This window comes from Charadrius vociferus, unplaced genomic scaffold (genome assembly GCF_000708025.1).
Source record: "Charadrius vociferus isolate BGI_N301 unplaced genomic scaffold, ASM70802v2 scaffold225, whole genome shotgun sequence".
In the NCBI taxonomy this organism is placed as follows: Eukaryota; Metazoa; Chordata; class Aves; order Charadriiformes; family Charadriidae; genus Charadrius; species Charadrius vociferus.
This window is the reverse complement of record NW_009648638.1, coordinates 862,904-882,513: the sequence shown is the minus strand read 5'-3', so window position 1 is coordinate 882,513 and position 19,610 is coordinate 862,904. Positions and strand designations below refer to the sequence as shown.

The window sequence follows — 19,610 nt, the reverse complement described above, 5'->3', positions numbered from 1 at the left end:
TCATGGAGCTAGCGGTCCCTCCGGCCCGGTAATAAAGCCAGGCAGTCCTTCGATCCTCGAGAAAACCCTTTGCCTGTTTTTAATTGATTGCTTTCTTCCCAATGATTCGGAGAAACGTGTTTTTCCTCCCCCACGTCATGTTTTCTCTAAACCCAGGTTTGAGCCGGCCCCACGCACCCATTGTCCCCTGCCCCGTCCTGCTGTCACCCCCGGGTGACGTGCCCATTGCCTCTTCCTGCCCGGTGCCATCCCGTGCTGTCGGGGGGAAGCCCCCGCGTGCAGGTTTGCGGGGAACGTTTTTAGCATGAGGCTTCTCGTCTCCGCGAGTGGAGCTTGGTGTGGTTTTGGCTGTGCCAGGTGTCCCTGGGTGCCTGCACATGGGGCGGCTGCAGGAGCTGCTGCTCCGTGGGGAAACTCGCGCTCATCTGACACCGTGAGCGTGTTGCAAAGCTGTGCTTCTCCATGCTGCGCTATCTGCCGGACCGGCAGGGAGCGAACATAGGCCTTTGGTTTCTACCACCCAGAAGATCTCATTAAAATGGAAGCTGAACAGCCCCACACTGCAGCGCGTGCCAGAGCCCGCCCGTGGCTCCAGTCTCTGCTGTCCCCACCACAGCAGCTCCAGAGCTGAGGCGGCTTTGCTTCCCCAACGCGCTGGTTCCCCTGTGAAGCCATGTCTCCTTCACAGCCCCCACAGATGCCATTAGGGTTTGGTGGTTTCTCTTTCAAGTGTAGATGGTGGGATGGGCACCTGTGTGTTGGCCTCGCAGGCTGCTCCTTGTCTTCTGTGCTCCCGACTGACCCCTTCCAGCTGCTCCTGTCCCCAAACCACAGCCCTGTCCCCATGCAGCACCAGTGGTCACAGAGACTAAGTGACTTGCCCAAGGCCATGTGAGATGTCTGTGGCAGAAGAAGAGAACGAAGGGACTTCTGTGTGGGTGGGAGAGGCCACCCTTGAGGGCCGTGCTCTGTCCTCTCCCGTGGTTGCTCCCTGGATGTTTATGTCCCGTCGTGCTGGGCTGGGCTGTCACCAGCAGCACAGGAGCAGGGCAGGGGGATGGCATCCTGGAGGGGTCGGGCAGAGGAGCCCAGTGCGCTCCTCACTGTTTGCCGAATGGTGGGGCAGGTGCCTTGCTTGGGGGAGTGCCAGGGGCTGTATGTGACATCCCTCCCCAACGGCGTCCCCTGCCAGGCCAGTAGTGGCTCCCACCGGTGGCACCCCAGCCCGTTGTCCCCCCAGCCAGGCCTCCTGCTCTGCCCGCATGCTGCAAGCCCAGCTCACTCGGACCGGATGTGCCGGTGAGGGGCTCCATGTGTGCTTAGAAGTGCAGGCTGGGAATGCTCAGCCTTTCCCAGTCACCCTCCAAAATCACTGCTGCATAAATGAGGTTAAATTCACCCTAAGATTCCCTGTCTGTGGGGGGTTTACTCCTGGTTGCAGCATCACTGAAGTTAAAACTAACTCCCTGCCTGGCTCCAGGACAGCTGCACGCAGGAGGTCTTTTTAATGTCATGGCGAGGACAGGGCTGGCAGTGCCCAGGGAGATGCTGCCTGCCAGAGCGGACAGAGGGGCATGGCGGGGTGATGGGGGATGCAGGGTTTCCTGCTCGCTCCCTTGTCCCTTACCCCAAACCCAGGAAATGTCCCCTGAGCGGAGGGACAAGCTTCTCGTCTTTTCCACTCGGTGCTCCTCTTCCTACCACGGATGTGTGGGGCACTGCAGCCCCCGCTGGGTCTCAGCAGCCCCCCCCCCCCAAATTAATCCAAGAGATCTGGATGAGGCCCTGAGCCTCTTGGTCCCATCTGATGCCCAGCAGGGACAGGCACGTCCCCATGGCTGCACCAGCAGCTCCGTGTGCCTGGCAGGGCACGCTCAGCCAGCGCACTCCCCGCTGCACAGGCAGCAGCTGATGCAAGCGGAGATCCAAGGCATCTTTCAGAGCAAAGGAGACTTTTTCATCCTGCTGAGCATTGTTTGCCATCCGGCGGATGCCCAGCAAAACCCTGCCCCGTTCCATTTGCCATCCCAGAGCTGGGTGTTCGGCGAGCGGCTTGATTTGATGGCGAGCCTCATCAGCCGGAGGAAGCGAGAAATTAAAGCAGAGCCTTTCCTGCCATCAGAGCGGGTGGACGCCCCGAGGCTCTCCAGTTTGCAGGTTTGCTCCTCTCTGCCCCCACTTTGCCATGCTTCCGTAGAAGTATTTCCTGTGCCCAGGCCACGGGTTTTGCTTCACCTCTCTCTTGCTCAGGTGCTTTTGCTCAAGCATAGCTCCAAATAAGGCTGCTGTGGTGTTTTTTTTTTCTTAATTTCCTCTTCTTCAGTCCCGCTGCATTTCAGAGACGTGTTTGCAAGTCAGTGCTGTGTTCAGAACCCATCCAAATGGAGCAGTATCTGTGGACCCATCACTGACTGAGGAATGGACCGAAATGGAGCAAAATTCAGGGGGTTTTGCCCCTCTTAATCTCCAGGGAAGTCAGCCTGGAATAACTAGAGCTAAAGGAAGGGATCAGTAAAATGACCCAGAGCAGCAGAAAGTCTCTTGAGGGCTGGAATCAATAGGGAAGGTAATAGCCTTGCTGGAAGGGGCACAGTGTAATGTTAGCGCTGGGTAAACACTGCAATAAGAGCCCCGTGTTGCTCAATCACTAACACTTGTTTTCTCCCTGCTGCCCACAAAGACCCAGACTCTTTCCTGAAGTCTGCACGGCTCCAGCGCCTGCCCTCGTCCTCATCGGAGATGGGCAGCCAGGACGTGTCCCCTATCCGGGAGACCAGCAAAGACCCTTTCTCTGGAGACTGCAGCTGCCGGCAGGATGGGCTGACTGTCATCATCACCGCCTGCCTGACCTTCGCCACAGGGGTCACAGTGGCCCTGATTATGCAGATCTATTTTGGGGACCCTCAGGTAAGATGAAACAGTGGCTTTGCAGTCAGGCTTTGGCTCTGAAAGTAGGAGAAGCTCTCTACCTTTCCCTTTTGCCAGCAATTTAGCGGAGTAAGTGCTAGTGAGCCCCGGCTGGTGTCAGTGAGGCGCTGGGTGCTGAGTCTCTCTCTGCGATTCCACCCCAAATTGTCCTGAAAGCTTTTTCCTGTGTCTGGGGGTTGTGCTCAGAGAAGTGAGCTGGGCTCTCAGCGCCTGCCCTGCTGTGCCTGGCAGGTTTGGGGGTGCTGCTGGGTGGCCCTGCTGCTGGGTCTCCAGCTGTGGTTTGAGCCAGATGTGAATGCTTTCAGAAAGCAATCCTTAGTTAAGCAATAGGCATCTCGTACATCTCCACTCGGAGAGAGTTTTATGGATCTGTATGCCCAGGCTCACCTCTGGAAGGATCCATCCAGGACCACACAAGGCAATAGCTGAAAACAGAGCCAAACCTCCTGCTAATCTGTTCCAAAGACCAGTGCTAAAGAGCAAAGGCAGCACGGCCATGGGGTTATACCTTCCTGCAGAAGATCTCCTGCCACGCAGAGTAGCCTGAGAAGGGCCAAGGGGCAGCCAGTAGTCACCATCATCTTCTCCACATGCCACCCAGAAGGGCAGAGCTGCCTGCAAGCCCACGTGAAATAGATTTGTGGGGGGGGTTTTTGTTGTTTGTTTTTTTTTTTTTTAAATGTATTTCTCTCTCCATGGCATGCAAAACGCTGCCATTGGGATGGAGTGGCTTGGCCCCACAGCGGACTGGGGTGCAGTGCCAGAGGGAGGCTGTGCAGTGCAGCCCCTTCCGTGGCACTGCTGGGAGGGCCAGTCCTGCCCGCCAGCCTGCCATGGCCCTGCTGTCGCAGTTCCCAAGGCCGCTCTGGCTCATGCTGAGATGCAGCAATTTGTACCGTAGGGTTAAAATGAACCTTTTAAAACTTCCTGTGACTGTATGAGCCCTGGTGCTGGCACCAGGGAAGGATGAGAACAAGCCGTGGTACTGGGGGGGATGCTGCGTTCTTTGCAGCTGTATTCCTGTTTCCAGTGACCGTGTTGCTGCAGCGCAGTGACAGCATGCTGTCACCTGTCGCTCTTGAGCGTTAGTTGGACCCTGCTCTGGGGTTGCGGAGGACAGGGTAAGACATGGCCCACCAGCTTAGCATATCTGCTGTTGAAAGCTGTCTGAGCCAATGGCCATGGCTACTTGCAGACCAGCCACAGCTGCCCTGGTGCAGGGACGTGCCAAGGGATGTATTACTCCTGCCTGCATTTGGAGGCACCTAAAAATGCAGATCAGCCACAGCGTTGGCGCTCAGGGCCCCAGGTCCCACAGAGCTGGGTGAAGACCTGCCTGGCCCCAGCACCCCTTCCTGGGCACAACCTCTGTCTTCTTCTGGCAGATCTTCCACCGTGGAGCCGTGGTCACGGACGCTGCCCGCTGCACGGCCCTGGGCATAGAGGTGCTCAACAAGCAGGGCTCCTCGGTAGACGCGGCCATCGCCTCGGCCCTCTGCGCGGGAATTGTCAACCCCCACACATCGGGGATCGGCGGGTAAGTGTTGATCGCTCACCCCTGTGCTGTCATCTGCCATTGTCCTCAAGCCCTAGTTGTTTCCCAGCCACCTGAGACGTGCCCTCATGGTAGCCCGAGTCCCAGTGCTTGGTACCAGGCAGTGGATGTGTCCACGTCTGCACAGGGATGGAGACCCTTCCTGTGCGCCGAGCCAACAGTGAGGGACAGAGACCCCAGGGAGGGAAAAAAGCTATGTTCACCATAGTGGCCACCAGGAAAGTCCAAGACTCAGGCTCAAGAGGGTTGAAAAACTGACCACAGGCTGCCGAGCCCCTCTGCGAGTGTGCCAGGAGCTTGCAACACCCTGGGCTCAGTCCCAGTGCTTTCAGAGATGGAGCTCCATAAGCTCCGCTCCTGCTGCAACCGGAGGATGAGGTCCCAGCCCAGCTCCTGGCAGTGGCCAGGGGAAGCACGGCAGTGAGGGGTGGCCTCCCCTCAGCCCTCATCCCCAGGGTGGCATCCACGTGAGCCTGGTGCTCTCAGCTCTGCAGGAGGTCTCGGGAGCATTGCATAAAACACCGCCACCTGATAGCTTCTCCAGGCTCCACCAGGGATTGCTGCCGTAAGCAAACCCCCTGTTTTGTTGCAAAACTGCTTGGATTAGAAAGACAATCCCAGATAGTCCCAGCCCGGCAGTGGAACAGAGCCAGTGGCCCTCTGGCCAGGCTGGCAGGGATTGATCCGTCCTCGCTGCAGGCTCAGCACGGGGGCTGCCCATGTCCTGCGCTGGCCCGGGCTCAGTCATCCTCATCTGCTCCCTGGGGAAGGGCAGCAGTGTTCCCCTGTGCTGCTGGCCAGTGCTGGGTCACTGCCGGGGCTGGTGACTGGCTACGGTGGCCTTCTCATGGTGAGGCTGGCCCTGGCCCTAAGTGGCACCTGAACTCTTTGTTTTGCCTTTAAGGCAGCAGCTGTTGCAGGGACAGCCGCTGCCGTGCTGTGACCCCCATCTTGCTGCAGGGGTGGGGTGATGCTGGTTCACGACATCCGGAAGAACAGGAGCTGGGTGATCGACTTCCGCGAGGTGGCTCCCCTGGGCATCCCCCTGGAGGGGGACCTGCAGAAGGACACCAAGGTGAGGACCAGGGTCCCACAGCTGACCCCTTCAGGGCTGTAGCTGGCTGATGTCTCCAGCTCTCCTCCCCCCACAACTCTTGGGGCGAGGGGGAGATGCCCAGGAATGTGACAGGAAGCCTCTCCCACCACGGGAGATCCTGGGCCCTACAGATGTGGGGAGTCCAGGGGAAATACTTCTTTGGCAGCCCCAAAACGGCTGGAGCCTGCAGGGCTCAGGGAGTAAAGAGGCATGTCCCTCTGGCAGTGGGGAGCCGGGAGAACAAGAGTCCTGGGAAGGAGCACAATCCTGTGCCTTTCTGCTGAGTTATTTGTCCTGACCAGACTGGGTTGAGACCAGGATTGAATTTGCCTCTTTCCTTCCAAAAACTTCTATTCCCTAATTTAGTGTGTTGCTACAGACCTCTTCCCCTCTCCTAAAGACTGTGCAGACACTTGCCATGTGAACATGACCTGCATCTCCTTGACTTGCAATTGAGGACCTTGTCCCATGTCCGCATGGGAAGGAGACTACTCTTCCTTTTTCTGCTTCCTATTTTACAGCCAGGTCTGCTCGTGGGGGTGCCAGGCATGATAAAAGGAATGCACCAGGCGCACCAGTTACATGGGAGGTAAGGCGGGAGGCTGGGCATGGGCAGGCTGTCCTTGTGCTGCACAGGGGTCAACAGGGGAGCTGGGAGCACGCGACCCCTCGCTGTCAGACTGTGTTGTTGGCCACCAGTCAAAACCTTTAGCTCAGGGGTGCTTGGAGGCTTGTGTTGAAAAATACGTTCATTTTCTGATGCTTCGTTTAACAAATGAAAGAATTTGACTTGGTCGGGTTTTCTAGAAAGCAAAATTTTGGCTAACGACAGACAGTGAAAGTTCTCTTAGAAATAGGCGCAGAACATTTTCATGTGTGTCTGTGCGTTTTCATCCAATCTTTAGCTGGACCCTAAGAAGGGTGGCTGTTCTTGATGCCCTGTTGGGACAGTGAGGGAGGGGTCTGAACGCCTGGCTTGAGATTGTGCTCCAGAGATGCCCCTTCTCTTGTGCTTGCACTGACATTCCTCTCTGGTCCACTGAGATGATCCTGCTAAAAAGAAACAACCCAGTGAAAGCTCAGTGCTCCTTCTGGCCACCGCTGGCCCCACAGCCTGGTCTTTCAGGAGCCCCCGGACCGCAGAGCCGAGCCCTGCGCTTGCTCCCCACCACCCTGCCCTGCTGCACCCCTCCAGGGCATGGTTCTCCTTGTCCTTTCTCCTTTGGCAGACTCCCGTGGTCCAAGCTGCTGGGCCTTGCAGCTGGTGTTGCCCAGGAGGGGTTTAATGTCACCCACGATTTGGGTGAGTACCTGATGGGGAGGCAACAGTGGCTGCTCAGCACGGAGGAGCACACTGGCCACTGCGCTCGGGTGCGGGGCAGCCAGGGTGTACGTGGTTATTCATGGGAAATTAGGGCTCCTTGGCCCTGGAGATGTATGGTGGTGGGAGATGAGCTAGGTGTGAGCCGCAGTCTGCAAGGGGCAAGCGTGGTAGCAGCAACACAGGAGCCCTTTCCCAGGGCTGGTTGGGGACAGGTCAGAGTAGCCCGCGCTGGGCAGCCCCTCAGGGCCAGCCAGGGAAGGGCGCTGGGGTTTCTTTGGGTTTCCTTCCCAGCTGTAATGGATGCACGCTCCAGCCCCCCTCTAGTTTTGAAATACGGCAAGAGGCAGCAGCAAGTCTCCAGCATCCCCGTCAGGTGCACGGTGGCCCTGGGTCCCCCCCGCGTTACTGCACCCTGGCTTTTCTGCAGGTCCTTTCCCTTCTCACCCACAGCCAAAGCTGTAAGTGAACTGAAGGACCTGAACTACTCTGACAAATTTCGGGAGACCTTCCTGCCGGATGGCCAGCCCTTGCTGCCTGGCATGTTCGTCAGGCGCCTGGACCTCGCGGCTGTCCTGGAGCTGGTGGGTGCAGAAGGGGTGTCAGCTTTCTACAGCGGAAACTTGACCCGGGAGATAATCTCCGAGGTGAGCCATGTCTGACCCTATCTCTGCCCCAGACCGCATGGCACAGCCTGGTCTGGGGGTGCCATCTGCCATGTCACCTGCTTCAGGTGACAACCTGGAGATTAAGCCATAGCCAAGTGTCAGTGCAATAACGGGGACAAATGAATGGAGCCTCCTTTTTCTTTCCTGTCTCTGTCATTGAGGCGGTGTAAGTGACACACAGGTCACTTCCAGAGCCTACAGAAGTGAACCCTCTATAACCCGGACCAACTGTTTTTTTGAAGGCAAAAAAATCTCAATTTCAAGACCCGCTCTGGGCTGTGTTAGTATTAGTGACAACCCCTTTTTCCCTATAACTAGAGGTGCCCCACTGTTGAGAAGTAAATTTTTGTTGTTAATGGACTGTAAGAGGTGGAATCCAGGAAGATGATTTAAAAATAAAACTGTGAGCCTGTGAGACAGGCTTGGTCCCACTTAGGGTTGCCCTAGTTTAACTCCTGTTGTTAGAGGTGCTCTGGAAAAAAATAGCAACGACAAATGAGGTAATTATTCTGGTAAAAAAACCCCAAACTTTTATACCTGTGTACCTGCAGTCAGGGTGGTTGGTGGCACCACTTTTCCCTACCACTGTGGTTCAAGTGATGCACCTTCAATGTGTCATCAGTAGTCTGGAACAGGCTCATTCAGCTCAAGCCTTAGCCATTTGTGAGCTCTGTGTTTGGAAATCTTCTACGGTTCATCTGGACCACGGCAGAGGTGGAGAATGAGAAACAGGGAAAGTCCCAAGATTGTGGTGCATCTCCACAGCTAAACCCTACTTTATCACCCCGTCCCCCTCACCTGAGGGCTGGCACAGGGAAGCACAAGCTTTCTATGGAGGACCAAGGCCTGGGGTTGCAACACCGAAGACCCTGGCAAGCTCTGGGCTCAAGTGCGCAATTCCAGCTTTGGTTGCAGAGCAGAGCAAAGTGCTGGCTTCCCACAGTCTTTATTGTTCCAGCAAAGGGAGGGCACCAATGTGGTGAAATCAAGTAAAGCTCCAAAACACCCCATCCTTTGTTTCCATCCCGTGGCGGGAAGGCACAGGTGCAAAAGAAAATGCTCTCTGGGGAATTTGAGATGGTGGCAGCAGTGTGTGGTGTGGCTGACCGGGACTTCTCCCCTTTCTGTGCCGTCAAGGCTCCTCCTGCCCTGCTCCCGGCTCCTTCTCCCAGGCTTTCCATCGGCCGAGCTCCAGGAAGCCAGCTCCTGGCACGGGCACCTGCCTGCTCATCTCAGCTGTTGGGTTCAACCCAGCCCGTTCTCTGGGACTGCTTTGGGAAGGGGGCAGGGATCCCAAGTAGGGGCTACATCTTCTTTTGCAGCTTTGGGGTGGTTTGACATGCTGCCCCCCCCCCCCCCCCCACCGCCCTGCGTTAGTTTTCCTGCTGCGGTGATTCATCCGTTTTTTACCAGAGAAGGAGTTTTCTTGCCAAGTTAGCTGGCTAAGCTTAGAAATCAGAGCATGCACAGGTTATTTGTTCTCACCCATTTTTGGATGGAAATCTGGAGGACTCATAGCAGCACTTCGCCCCAGCAGAACCTCTCACCAGGTTATGTGGCTTCTCCTGGGCGGAAGGAAACAGTTGGCTCATGAGCACAGTAGCACCTGTATGCTGACTGAGAGTATTACCTACTTCAGGGGGTTTTAAGGTCAACAGAGCGCAGTTATGATGGTCCTACCTCGTCTCCATCATGACTCAACCACAGAAGATCTGCAGTGGAGGGAATTACCCATCTTTACTGTGTTCATGAAAATTACCAAGCCCAATAAATTGTACCTCTAGGAGAGTCTTACAGAAAGACCAAGGGTACAGCAGACCCCCTGTCACCTAAAATAATTAAAAATAGGGTGGGAATTGTATGCTGAAGATTTCCAGTGATGGTGACCTGCTCCATCCAGGTTCCTCCTATTCTGTATCCATATGTATCTTTTGTCCTGGCAGCATTCAGATGCTTCATAACCATTAACATACTCCTCCTTGCCACCCAGGGGAGGGAAGGCTGCGAGGCAGTTCCAGTCCCCGTCCTCATGGGTAGGCAGAACATCTTCAGAGCACCCATGGCGCGGGTGAGCTTTTGGAGGTGAGCTGCAGAGCTTTCCAGTGGTGGTGTATGGTGAGCCAGGCCACCAAGGCCAGGAAAGCACAAATTTTCAGGGCATCCTAAGGAACCTGACATTTGCCTCGGGAATCTCAATATTATTTGTTTGACAGTGTGGTGTGTGTTCACCTGGGCCAGCACGAGGAACGCAGAAAGCCGTGACCCACCTTTCTCAGTGTGCGCTGCTTTGCTCTCCTACGTAGGTCCACAGCTATGGAGGAGTCTTGGTGGAAGAAGACTTCAGCAATTACAGTGTCACAGTGGAGAATCCCGTCCACACGGTCTATCGAGGTAAAGGCCTGACCCATGCCATGCAACTCCAGTTAAGTTTGCTTCACCTGGCAAGAGGTGGTGACAGTATTTAATGAGAGTTGAAGTCAAAGCTGTGCTGAGGTGTCTGCAGAAAAGCCCTCCAGGGAGTTTCCTGGGATTGCCTACTGACACCGATGCATCGTAGGCAGTTCAGGAGGTTTTCAGCACTTTGAAATGGGCCTGGTTTTTCCTTGATAGTGACCGATGGTGTTTTGATAGTATTAGAGTGTAAAAATGATCATGATCATGACATGATCACATACTGATGCAATGTCTAGATAGGAGCTGGACCATAGGTTAGCACCTTCATCTGAAGACAGTTCCCAAAGTTCATCTACAAGGGATAAAAGCTTACTTTATGCAAAAAGTTTCTAAAATGTCATTCTTTTCTAGGAAACCCTATACTTACTCTCCTTATAGCTGTAATGTTGCAAACCCATTTTTTCTCCATTCTTCCATACTGCAGTCCAGAAACCAACGAGCCAACCAACAAGAACTGAATTTCAGATGTGAAAAAAAATCTCTATTTGGGCTTCCTTCAACCATCATAAAAAGCCAGAAAGATACAACAGGAGTGTTTTGGGAAATCCTTTTCAAATCATGTTGCTTTCCATTATTTCCCATCAAATCTGGAAAGGTTTCCCTGTCTTCAAGGACACTAGCTTATGTGAAAATATTATAACTGGACAGTATCTGACAAAAGCAGCTTCATTGCTCTCTCTTCCCTTCACAGGTCATCTTGTTTTCAGTCCCCCACCTCCTCATGCAGGTCCGGCACTGATGACAGCACTGAACATCCTTGAGGGCTTTAACATCACAAATCAAGTATCTCGGGGGAATATCTTGCACTGGATGGCAGAGGTAAAAGGAGGTTCAACATTTGGCTGAATTTCTTGTGCTGCTAGAGAGCTATTTATTTATTCCTTGGTTGCACAAAAATGTTTGTAGGTAACTCCCAGAGGAGAATGAGCAAATAGACTGCTAAGGTGTAAACCTGAGCTGTGCTGCTGCCTCAGGTAGGTGCAGATGCTGGAGCCTCCTGCTCAGCTGAGCTCTTTCTTGCTTATGCAGAGCTTTTTCAGAAGAACAAACTGTGGCTTTTGCCCATTTCTTGTGTGCGATCATCTCTTCAAAATGACCCCACAGCAGCTGAAGGTGGTCCCATCTATTTCCTCCACCTCTTATGCTCCGGTGGCCCTGGCCACACCAGAGTGCTGCTGGGGGACTGCAAGGAGAGTCAGCAATGTGACGCTGCAACCAGAAACCTGTATGTGTCACTGATGTGAAGGAAAACTGACCCAACATTTTATATGTTTTTAAAATCTTTACATTTTAGCCATCTTCATGATCTCAGTGGTCCAGATCACGATTTTTCCAGTATTTAGGGCTGTCAGCCCTACCAAAACTTTGCAGCTTCCCAGGAAGCCAGGAGTGTGCTCTGTTTCTTGCTCTGTAATCAGAGTTACATTCTTAGATGCTTAACAGATCCACAGCTGGGTTTTACGAGCGGGAAATTTTAAGCAAGGATGTAACTGCATCCTTGTAACAGACAGGACAGCGGGTGCTTGAAAGTCATTGCCTCTCATCAAAAATGCAGCAACTGGAGGTCTTACACGCTGCTAGGCCTGTGCAGAGGCAGAGATTGAATCACCTACGTTATTTGTGAGCTCTCTTCAGGAAGCTTTAGGTGAATCTGTTTGGTCTGTGTTTGCACCAGGCCAGGAGCTTCACCTGTTGGTTATCATGTCTCAGCTGAGGAAGAGGAACCTCCAGATAAAGGGCAGTCATTTCAGCAGATGTGTAACCCTGATTACTTGGGATCATGCAGCTGAACACATGGCTGAGATTCAGTGGTACGTCAGCACCGGATAGTCCAGCCCTGGGACAGCCATGACCAGGATGTCCTTAACTTGTGCCTGTGGGGTGGACGTGGTCTGCTTGTTTCAGTGGAGCTCTTCCCTGGCCACCAAGCCTCTTGTACATCCTTCGTGTGGTATGGTGGTCAGGAGACTGTTTCATGGAAACGCCAGCTTCTCCAGAAGTTAATCATGTTCTACACTGTACGTCAGAAGATAAATGATGACACTTCAGGAGAAGCTGTTGATGCATGGTGCATATCAAAACAGAAGTCACATCTAGCTGTCTACCTGCAGGGTAACGTGCTGTCTTGAATCTTGAATGAAAATGGCATGACCTGCAAGCTGAAAGTCTACCGTGTTTCTGCTAGGCACAAGCTGGCTTGATTGAAGAGCACATTTCTCCTTGTGTGGCTGTCCTCTGGCTATGCACTGTAACACCAGGGCTGGATAAACTGTCTTTTGAAATTGCATCTTCTCCTCCCATTTTTAACAGACTGGCTTAGGTGGGATTCTGCATGTATGAGAAACCAGATCCCTTCCTCGTTTTAAACCATCATTCCCTTAAGTATGCTGGGACTAACGCTTTCCGTTCAAACACTTTGGATGACTTACAAATAGGAACATGGGTAGCAGCTGGTGAGCAGAATAGCTCATTTCTGCTCGGCAACAGTGCTGTGGCAGTGGAGCTGCCATCCAGAGGCAATCGCAAGCCCAGGACCCACTGTCCCACTGGAAACAGAAAGTAAGTGGCATCCTGGTGACCCTGTCTGCCAGCTGGCAATGCAGCTAGACCACGGAGCAGGGCTGAGGCAGCTGCTCAGCTCCTGCCAGGCATGTTCTACCTCGTACAAACACTTAGGTCCCGCAGCACACAGTTTGCCATACCAAACTGGTGCCCTTTGGTCCCCGTACCCAGGTGTGGCAGCCCTTGGCACTGAGATAATCCCAGAACCAGACTTTTAGACATTTTTCTTCAAACCCTTTAGCCAACAACCCAGGAGATCAGATACCTCTTCCTGTTTGGAGTATCAAAAGTTGTATTTCCAGGGCCACCTAAATGTTTTTCTTTCTTTTTTTTTTTTCTTCCTTTCTTTCTTTCTTTGTGTGTTCAATTTAGACTTTAAAAATAGCCCTGAGTCTAGCTAGCAACCTGGGAGACCCATCTGATGATGTGTCCGTCAGTCACTCTGCAGAAGACATGGTGAGGTAGGTCTGATGCTGACAGGCACGGTGACAGTTGCAAGATGTGTGGTTTGGATATCATTCCTGGATTTACTCTTTTTACTGCATGAGGAAACCTGAAGTTTTTCTACCTCTGTTTTACTGAGGAAAGGTCAGTCCTTGAGTGTCCTCTTAGGGTTCACTCTTCCACAAGGATCATAGCTGATACCATGGGGCTCTGGGGATGGGTTGTGGGATGTCCTCACACAGAGGTTTCCTGGAGCCAGCTTGATCTTGAGGGTTCCTCCCACTTTCTCACCCCTCTAAATATTCCTTCTCAGCAGGTCAGACAAACGGTCATCCATGTGGTCGTGACCACACATGCAAGTTTCTGGCTCTCCCTTCCCCATCCTGGGGCTCGGTGCCTTTGCAGTAGCCTCACGTGCACAGGAGAGGCCAGGCCTGGGATTCCAGCCCAGCCTCCCACCTCAGAGCCAGGTTTAGTCACAGTTGGTGGCCAGAGATGGACCTGACTTGCCCTCTTCCTGGAGGACTCTAGAGAAAAGAAGATTGAGGGGGGATCTTATTAATACATACAAATACTTAATGCGAGGATGCCAGGGGGATGGGAGTAGTCTTTTTTCAGTGGCGCCCAGTGATAGGACGAGGGGTAATGGGCATAAACTTGAACATAGGAAGTTCCATCTTAACATGAGAAGGAACTTCTTTACTTTGAGGGTAGTGGAGCACTGGAACAGGCTGCCCAGAGAGGTGGTGGAGTCTCCCACTCTGGAGACATTCCAAACCCGCCTGGACGCTGTCCTGTGTAACGTGCTGTAGGTGACCCTGCTCTGGCAGGAGGGTTGGACTAGATGATCTCCAGAGGTCCCTTCCAACCCTAACAATTCTGTGAATTCTGTGAATTCTGTGACTGGCATTCGGCCGGGTCGTGCCACCTCTTCTCCATTGGGGCTGAGATTACTGCCATAGACAGAGCCTGGGAGGTCCATGGCATTGCCTCTCTGTGTGGACTGAGCCATCTTGTGTCCTTCCATCATGTGAACCTGAGGAGCTCCCTGTCCTCAGTGCCAGCCCCCTCAGGGAGACACCGACAGTAGCTGTGTGGATGTATCCCCACCCAGAGGTCAAGCGATGTTCGGCTTCGTAGGCTTATGGCTTTCTTTCCTCTTTCCCTCCCTCATCGCTGAAGCAAAACAGAAGCTAATTCCCTACGCCAGCTGATTAATGACTCCCAGTCTTTCTCATCTGATCTCCGCATGCCTCACTTCTCCGTGGAGAGCGGACCCGCTGCAAGCCAGGTCCTTGTCATGGGACCCGATGACTTCATTGTTGCAGTTGTAAGGTAAAGGATTTACTTCTTCCCTCCATAACGTACTCGGAGGGTGGGAGCAGTGAGAAGAAAGCTGATTCAAGGGGACAGGATGGGACCAGACCTGAAGCAGCTGGGCAGCTCTGTCCTGGTTAGTCCTACGGCAGAAGGAATGGGGAAGAGGGGGTGGAGATGTGGGAGCTGGTGTTGCTCTGCCCTGTGCAATCCTACAGCCCTCTCACAGCAGAACATGTCTGGGTTGGCCTGGATCTGCGCCCCAAAGAGGTGATGGCTAAATTTGAGGACTGATGGGGGCATGGAGGCAGAGACATCACCTAGAGGAGAATCCTTAAACACAGGGAGGGACAGAGCTGCTATCGCCCACGTGGTTCCTGCTCCTAAGTACATGGAGACTTTCACTCCTCACATCTAACCAGTCCTGGAGAATTACCAAAGAGTCTCTATCAAGCCAAGATGGGATGGAAAATTGAAGCCCTGAAAGTCTCAAGGTGTACAAAAATCTCTGGGAGGATTTTTATGAGATTTCTTCGCGTTTCTTTTCAGTTCTTTGAATCGTCCCTTTGGCAGTGGCATAATAACACCCTCTGGAGTCCTCCTGAACAGCCAGATGTTGGACTTCTCCTGGCAGAATAAAACAATGAACCACTCCATTCCCAGGCCGGTAATGAATGACATGACAAATTCTTTATTTGAGCTGTCTGTACCATTTTTTTTTTCAATTTTATTCTCATCTCCACAACAGGGAGGCTATTTAATGCCTTATTAATAACTGAGAGACAACAGCCGGTAGAAAGCTCCTATTTTTCCATTATATGAGCCACTGAAACAGAGTAAACAGAGGGCTTCATGTATCAGTTATCATTACAATGCAGTTTTATCAAATGGTGCTGCACATCCCAGCTACCGATGTTCCCTGCAGTCCAGATGCACTTTAAAGCAATTGTCCTTTTCTGTGGACTTGAGTTAAGGGCTCTCTTTACGAATTGCTGCTCTGCAGGTTTAAAAGTAACAGAGAGCAGAAAAAAAATCTTCAGGTCTTGAAAAGAAACAATTACAGACCAGTACTGGTGGCGTCCGGTGCTGCCTTATTGTTTCTTCTTGCCCTGTATGTGAAACCATCCCACTTGGCGCGGTTGGTACTTTAGAAGCACGTGAATGGCTTTGTATACCTTCTGTAAAAGAGACCCATGGTGTGAAACGGGACGGATCCTGTTAACATCAGAGAGCATTGTCATAGCAGCGAGGATGCCAACCTTGTAAAACAACACAAGTGCAATTGCTGCCTGAAGCACAAAGAATGAGAAGTTAACCTGCGTGACTTGAGCAGCAGCAAAGCTTTTGTTGAAACTCTTTGCTGTGTCTTTTCTTCAACTGCAGCAAAATCTCATTCAGCCTCAGAAACGGCCCCTGTCTTTCCTGTTGCCCACCATCGTGAGACCGTCGGAGGGGATGTGCGGGACCTACCTGTGTCTGGGAGCGAATAATGGTGACAAAGCCTTGAGCAGCATCGTTCAGGTCAGTGCTGAGTCCGGGCACCCGCCCAGGCAGAGCGGCTGGGAAGCTCAGCCCTGAGCAGGGTCCCCTCCTGCAGGACAGGCTTTCCCTTCCTAGCGTCCCAGGCTGTGTTTGAAACTAGTGGCCACAGGATTCAAATCTCCAAGAGCTACCGGTTTACTTCTCTTGCACCTTTCTGGGCGGCGCTGCTCATAATTGTAGAGGAAAAGCATCTTGGCAAAATATGTAATGGCTTTGTGTCATTCTGATACCTGCTCAAAGTTCGTCTTAAGGATCATTAGGAAAAAAAAAGGAGCATTTTGTATTCAGAGAATTGCAGGGACTGGCAGCCCTTTAGCCCTTTTCCCTATGAAAAGCTCCTTTTAGTGCATTCCCGACTGAATTCCTCCCTGCTAGCGCTTGCTATAAATTGGGCAGCTCTTCCTAATTTGTGATCTGTAATGAAGTGAAGTACTTGCATTTAGCTGGACTGCATGCACAACAACAATGGATTGCTGAAAAGACAGGCACGACTGAAGTTGGCTCCTATTTTCCTTACCTTTTGGAAGGCATTATTCAGAGCAAACCTGAAGTCAGCCATTGCTTCCTAATGCTTTGTTTGGAGAAGTCACGTGCTGAGCTTTTGGCTGTAACAAACAGGTATTTAGAGATGACATCACGTTCATGACACACAAATCTCCTAATTTAGCAGGAGCTATGTGACAAAAAGCCCATGAAACCCTGAAAAGGTACCGCTTTTCCACCAACAGTATAGAGGCTGTATTTCAAGGGTCCCTTTGTATGTGTGAAACCCTGCGTTAGTTCATGCAGTTTGGTAAACGGTTCAAAATCTTCTTTGCCTGCTGCATCTGCAGATGTTGGAGCCGCCAATTAGAGGGATGCTTGGGAAGTTGGCTTATCCTATTATCATTACTTTTTTTCTTTTGTATTATTGAGGATTTTTTTATTCTCTTGCAGGTTTTGGTAAATGTTTTAACGTTTAACAAGAATCTGAGTGAAAGTTTGTCACTCGGTCGACTTCACCCGCAGCTCCAGTCCAACACCTTGCAGGTTGACAGTGAGTATGCATGCTGGGTGTGGTGCAGCCCACAAACCTAGCGTGTTTAGAAAAGGAGCAGGATTTTTTTTAGCACGCTGCTCTGGAAGTGCGACAGCCCAGTGCACAGCTAACCATGTTCTAGGGTGCCCGGTGTGTGCAGAGGGGTTTGGGGAAGACAAAAAGCGGCAACCTAGCTTCTCCAAAGCTTGGCACCTTTGCTGAACCATGCCTTCTCCCTCTTGTCTTGGGAATGCTCCCTGGCCCCTCCAACACCACCTCTCCAAACTCTCTCAGGTGCTTCTCCTCAACCCTCCCTCTGTCCTAGCTCACTTGCTGGTAGCTGCCTCCTGTCCTTAAAACCTTTTGGTGATCTGATATTATGCAGTTGAGGATATCCAAACAGGATTGCAACCACAGCTTCACCCAGACAGGTCCTGAAAGCTGGCAGATCCTCCTACACTTTAGTACCGCTGCCATAAATGATATCCTTTCACTTTCCAGTCCGTGTGCCTTAACTCCACCAGCTGGGGAGAAGACAAGGCTTATGGCAAGGCTTGTAGCTTGGCAGTGCTGGAAACGCAGCATCAATACGGACACTCTGGGGGCTGTACTGCCAGCTCTTGTCCGTGTTATTGCAAGTCTGGGTCTGTTTGGTATTTTTCACAAAGAACCAGAGTGAACCCTAAGTGCAATTTTGTTCTCATTTCACACAAAATAGCCGGTTTGTAGGTCCTCCTGTTTTAGAGGAAAATCTAAAGATGTCTGTCGAGTGTGACCCCCAGGCTTCAAAACTAGAATGTAATTAAAACAAATCCAAAATGTCAAAAGGTCCTAATTTGTGGGTTTGGACATTTGGCATCAACAAGATACGTGCAATATATTTAAATAACTATGGGGTTTTTGTGTGCCTGCTTACTTTGTCCAGCTGCATCCCCAGCTTCGTATCCTCAGGCACTTCTGTTCGTACAGAAATTACTAAACACCAAATAAACAAAAAGAAAGCAGAAGAGCAAGCAACCTAAGGTAGATGGCTGTAAGATTAAGAAATACGTGGAGGGGAAGTTGGAAGGCTTATCACAAAGTTTGTCATTTGGCAACTTGTTTTACTATCGTTAGTTTTGAGCTGCCTTGCATCTTATTTTGATGAATGACTGTTACAGAATCCCAGACTGGTGGGAGTTGGCCGGGCCCTCTGGAGCTCCCCCATCCCACCCCCCGCCAGAGCAGGGGCACCTCCAGCAGTGGCACAGGACGGCGTCCAGGCGGGTTTGGGATGGCTCCAGAGGGGGAGACTCCCCCACCTCTCTGGGCAGCCTGTGCCACTGCTCTGCCACCCTCACAGCAGAGAAGGCCCTCCTCGGGTTGAGATGGAACTTGCTGTGGTCAAATTTGTTAATACTATTGTTGATAACTAAGCTCTTAGGAGCAGGGACTGCCTGGTGTTCTGTAAGCTGAATAACTACAGTAGGTGCCAACAATATATTTTCCCCTTTTTCCAAAGAGAAGGATCTTCCACATCTTTAAATGGTCATCTGGATCCTCTCATTTCCCGCCCCGCACAGAGCACTGCTCAGCTCTGAACAGCCATTGCTGCTGCAAGACCGCTCCTCGGCGTGGTGAGCGCCGGTCCTCCTGGGCCGCTTGGCTTGCCTTACCTGGGACAACTTCGGAAGGGGCTGCAGGCAGTTTCCTTCACACTGGAGATCCCAACAGGGTCAGGACAGAGCTTTGCATCAAAGGTGACAGTGGTTTCAGTTACAAACTCCTCTTTTAAACTCCCTACAGGTGAGTTCCCTGAAGAAGATATTGAGTTTCTTGTAGCCAGGGGCCATCGAGTGGATAAAGCCAAAGTGGTGTCCCTGGTTCATGGGGCCAGGAGAACCAACAGTTTCATCATTGGCCTGAAGGACCCCAGGAGCGTGGATGCTGCCGGAGCCACAGTATCGTAGCACCTCCCAGAACAAAGCTTAGACAACTCGACCCAAGTGACGTGCATGTTTTGAAACGGCCCCTTCTCCATCCCCGGGGCAGGAGCCCCCCATACACACCGCTGAGTAGACTTTCTGCATCCCCCACCCAGGACGACCCCAGAGGGGTTAGCAGCACCAACATACAGCGCTCCCATTTTCTTTTGGCTTTTATTTTTAAATGATTTGAATTGCAAGCAGCCCAGCCCTTTCTACAAGAATGCAGGGAGCACACTTTCCTTTTTGGCAGAGTTTTGCTAATAATTTCAATCTTTTCAAAAGCCCAGTTCTATCCAGCATCTTAAATTTCACGAGCAGGAACATTAGCAAAGGAAAAAACAGCTGATGATGATACTGTCATCTTAATCTCCCTCTCTTTCCCAAGTTCATTCTTCACCTCTTGTGTAAGCCAATAATTAATGCAGCCTGATGTAGTGTTTGTAGGTGCCTGTACCTGGAGTATCGGGGAGTCCTTTCGTACTCCATAAGGGCCAGCTGGTTTTTACTGGCGTGCAGCCTCCTGGGTTAGTTCCTTTTCTCACATTGCTACGGACCTTGAATTTCGGGAGTGAATATTTTGGATCAAGTCGCTGCGCAGACTCGCTGCCAGTCTGATTTTATAACCAGAGCAATGGTTTTCAACTTCTAACAACTTGTGGACTCCCCCAAATATTTTTCTTACAGAGGTTCAACCTCCTCCATGGTGAATTTGAGCTTAGTGGTAACAGGCTTATTTTT

General features: G+C 51.9%; 1 protein-coding gene across 1 annotated transcript; it reads left to right on the top strand.

Annotated features, from left to right (window-relative positions):
* The first annotated feature begins 2,428 nt into the window (after positions 1-2,428).
* Positions 2,429-18,854, top strand: GGT7 (gamma-glutamyltransferase 7). The gene is made up of 15 exons (XM_009886342.1): positions 2,429-2,447; positions 2,681-2,907; positions 4,314-4,465; positions 5,444-5,558; positions 6,101-6,168; positions 6,809-6,882; positions 7,354-7,547; positions 9,872-9,959; positions 10,714-10,841; positions 12,957-13,045; positions 14,211-14,363; positions 14,895-15,012; positions 15,729-15,866; positions 16,824-16,923; positions 18,691-18,854. Exons 1-15 carry the CDS (start codon positions 2,429-2,431, stop codon positions 18,852-18,854), a joined length of 1,827 nt encoding a protein of 608 aa, XP_009884644.1.
* The last annotated feature ends 756 nt before the right edge of the window (positions 18,855-19,610 follow it).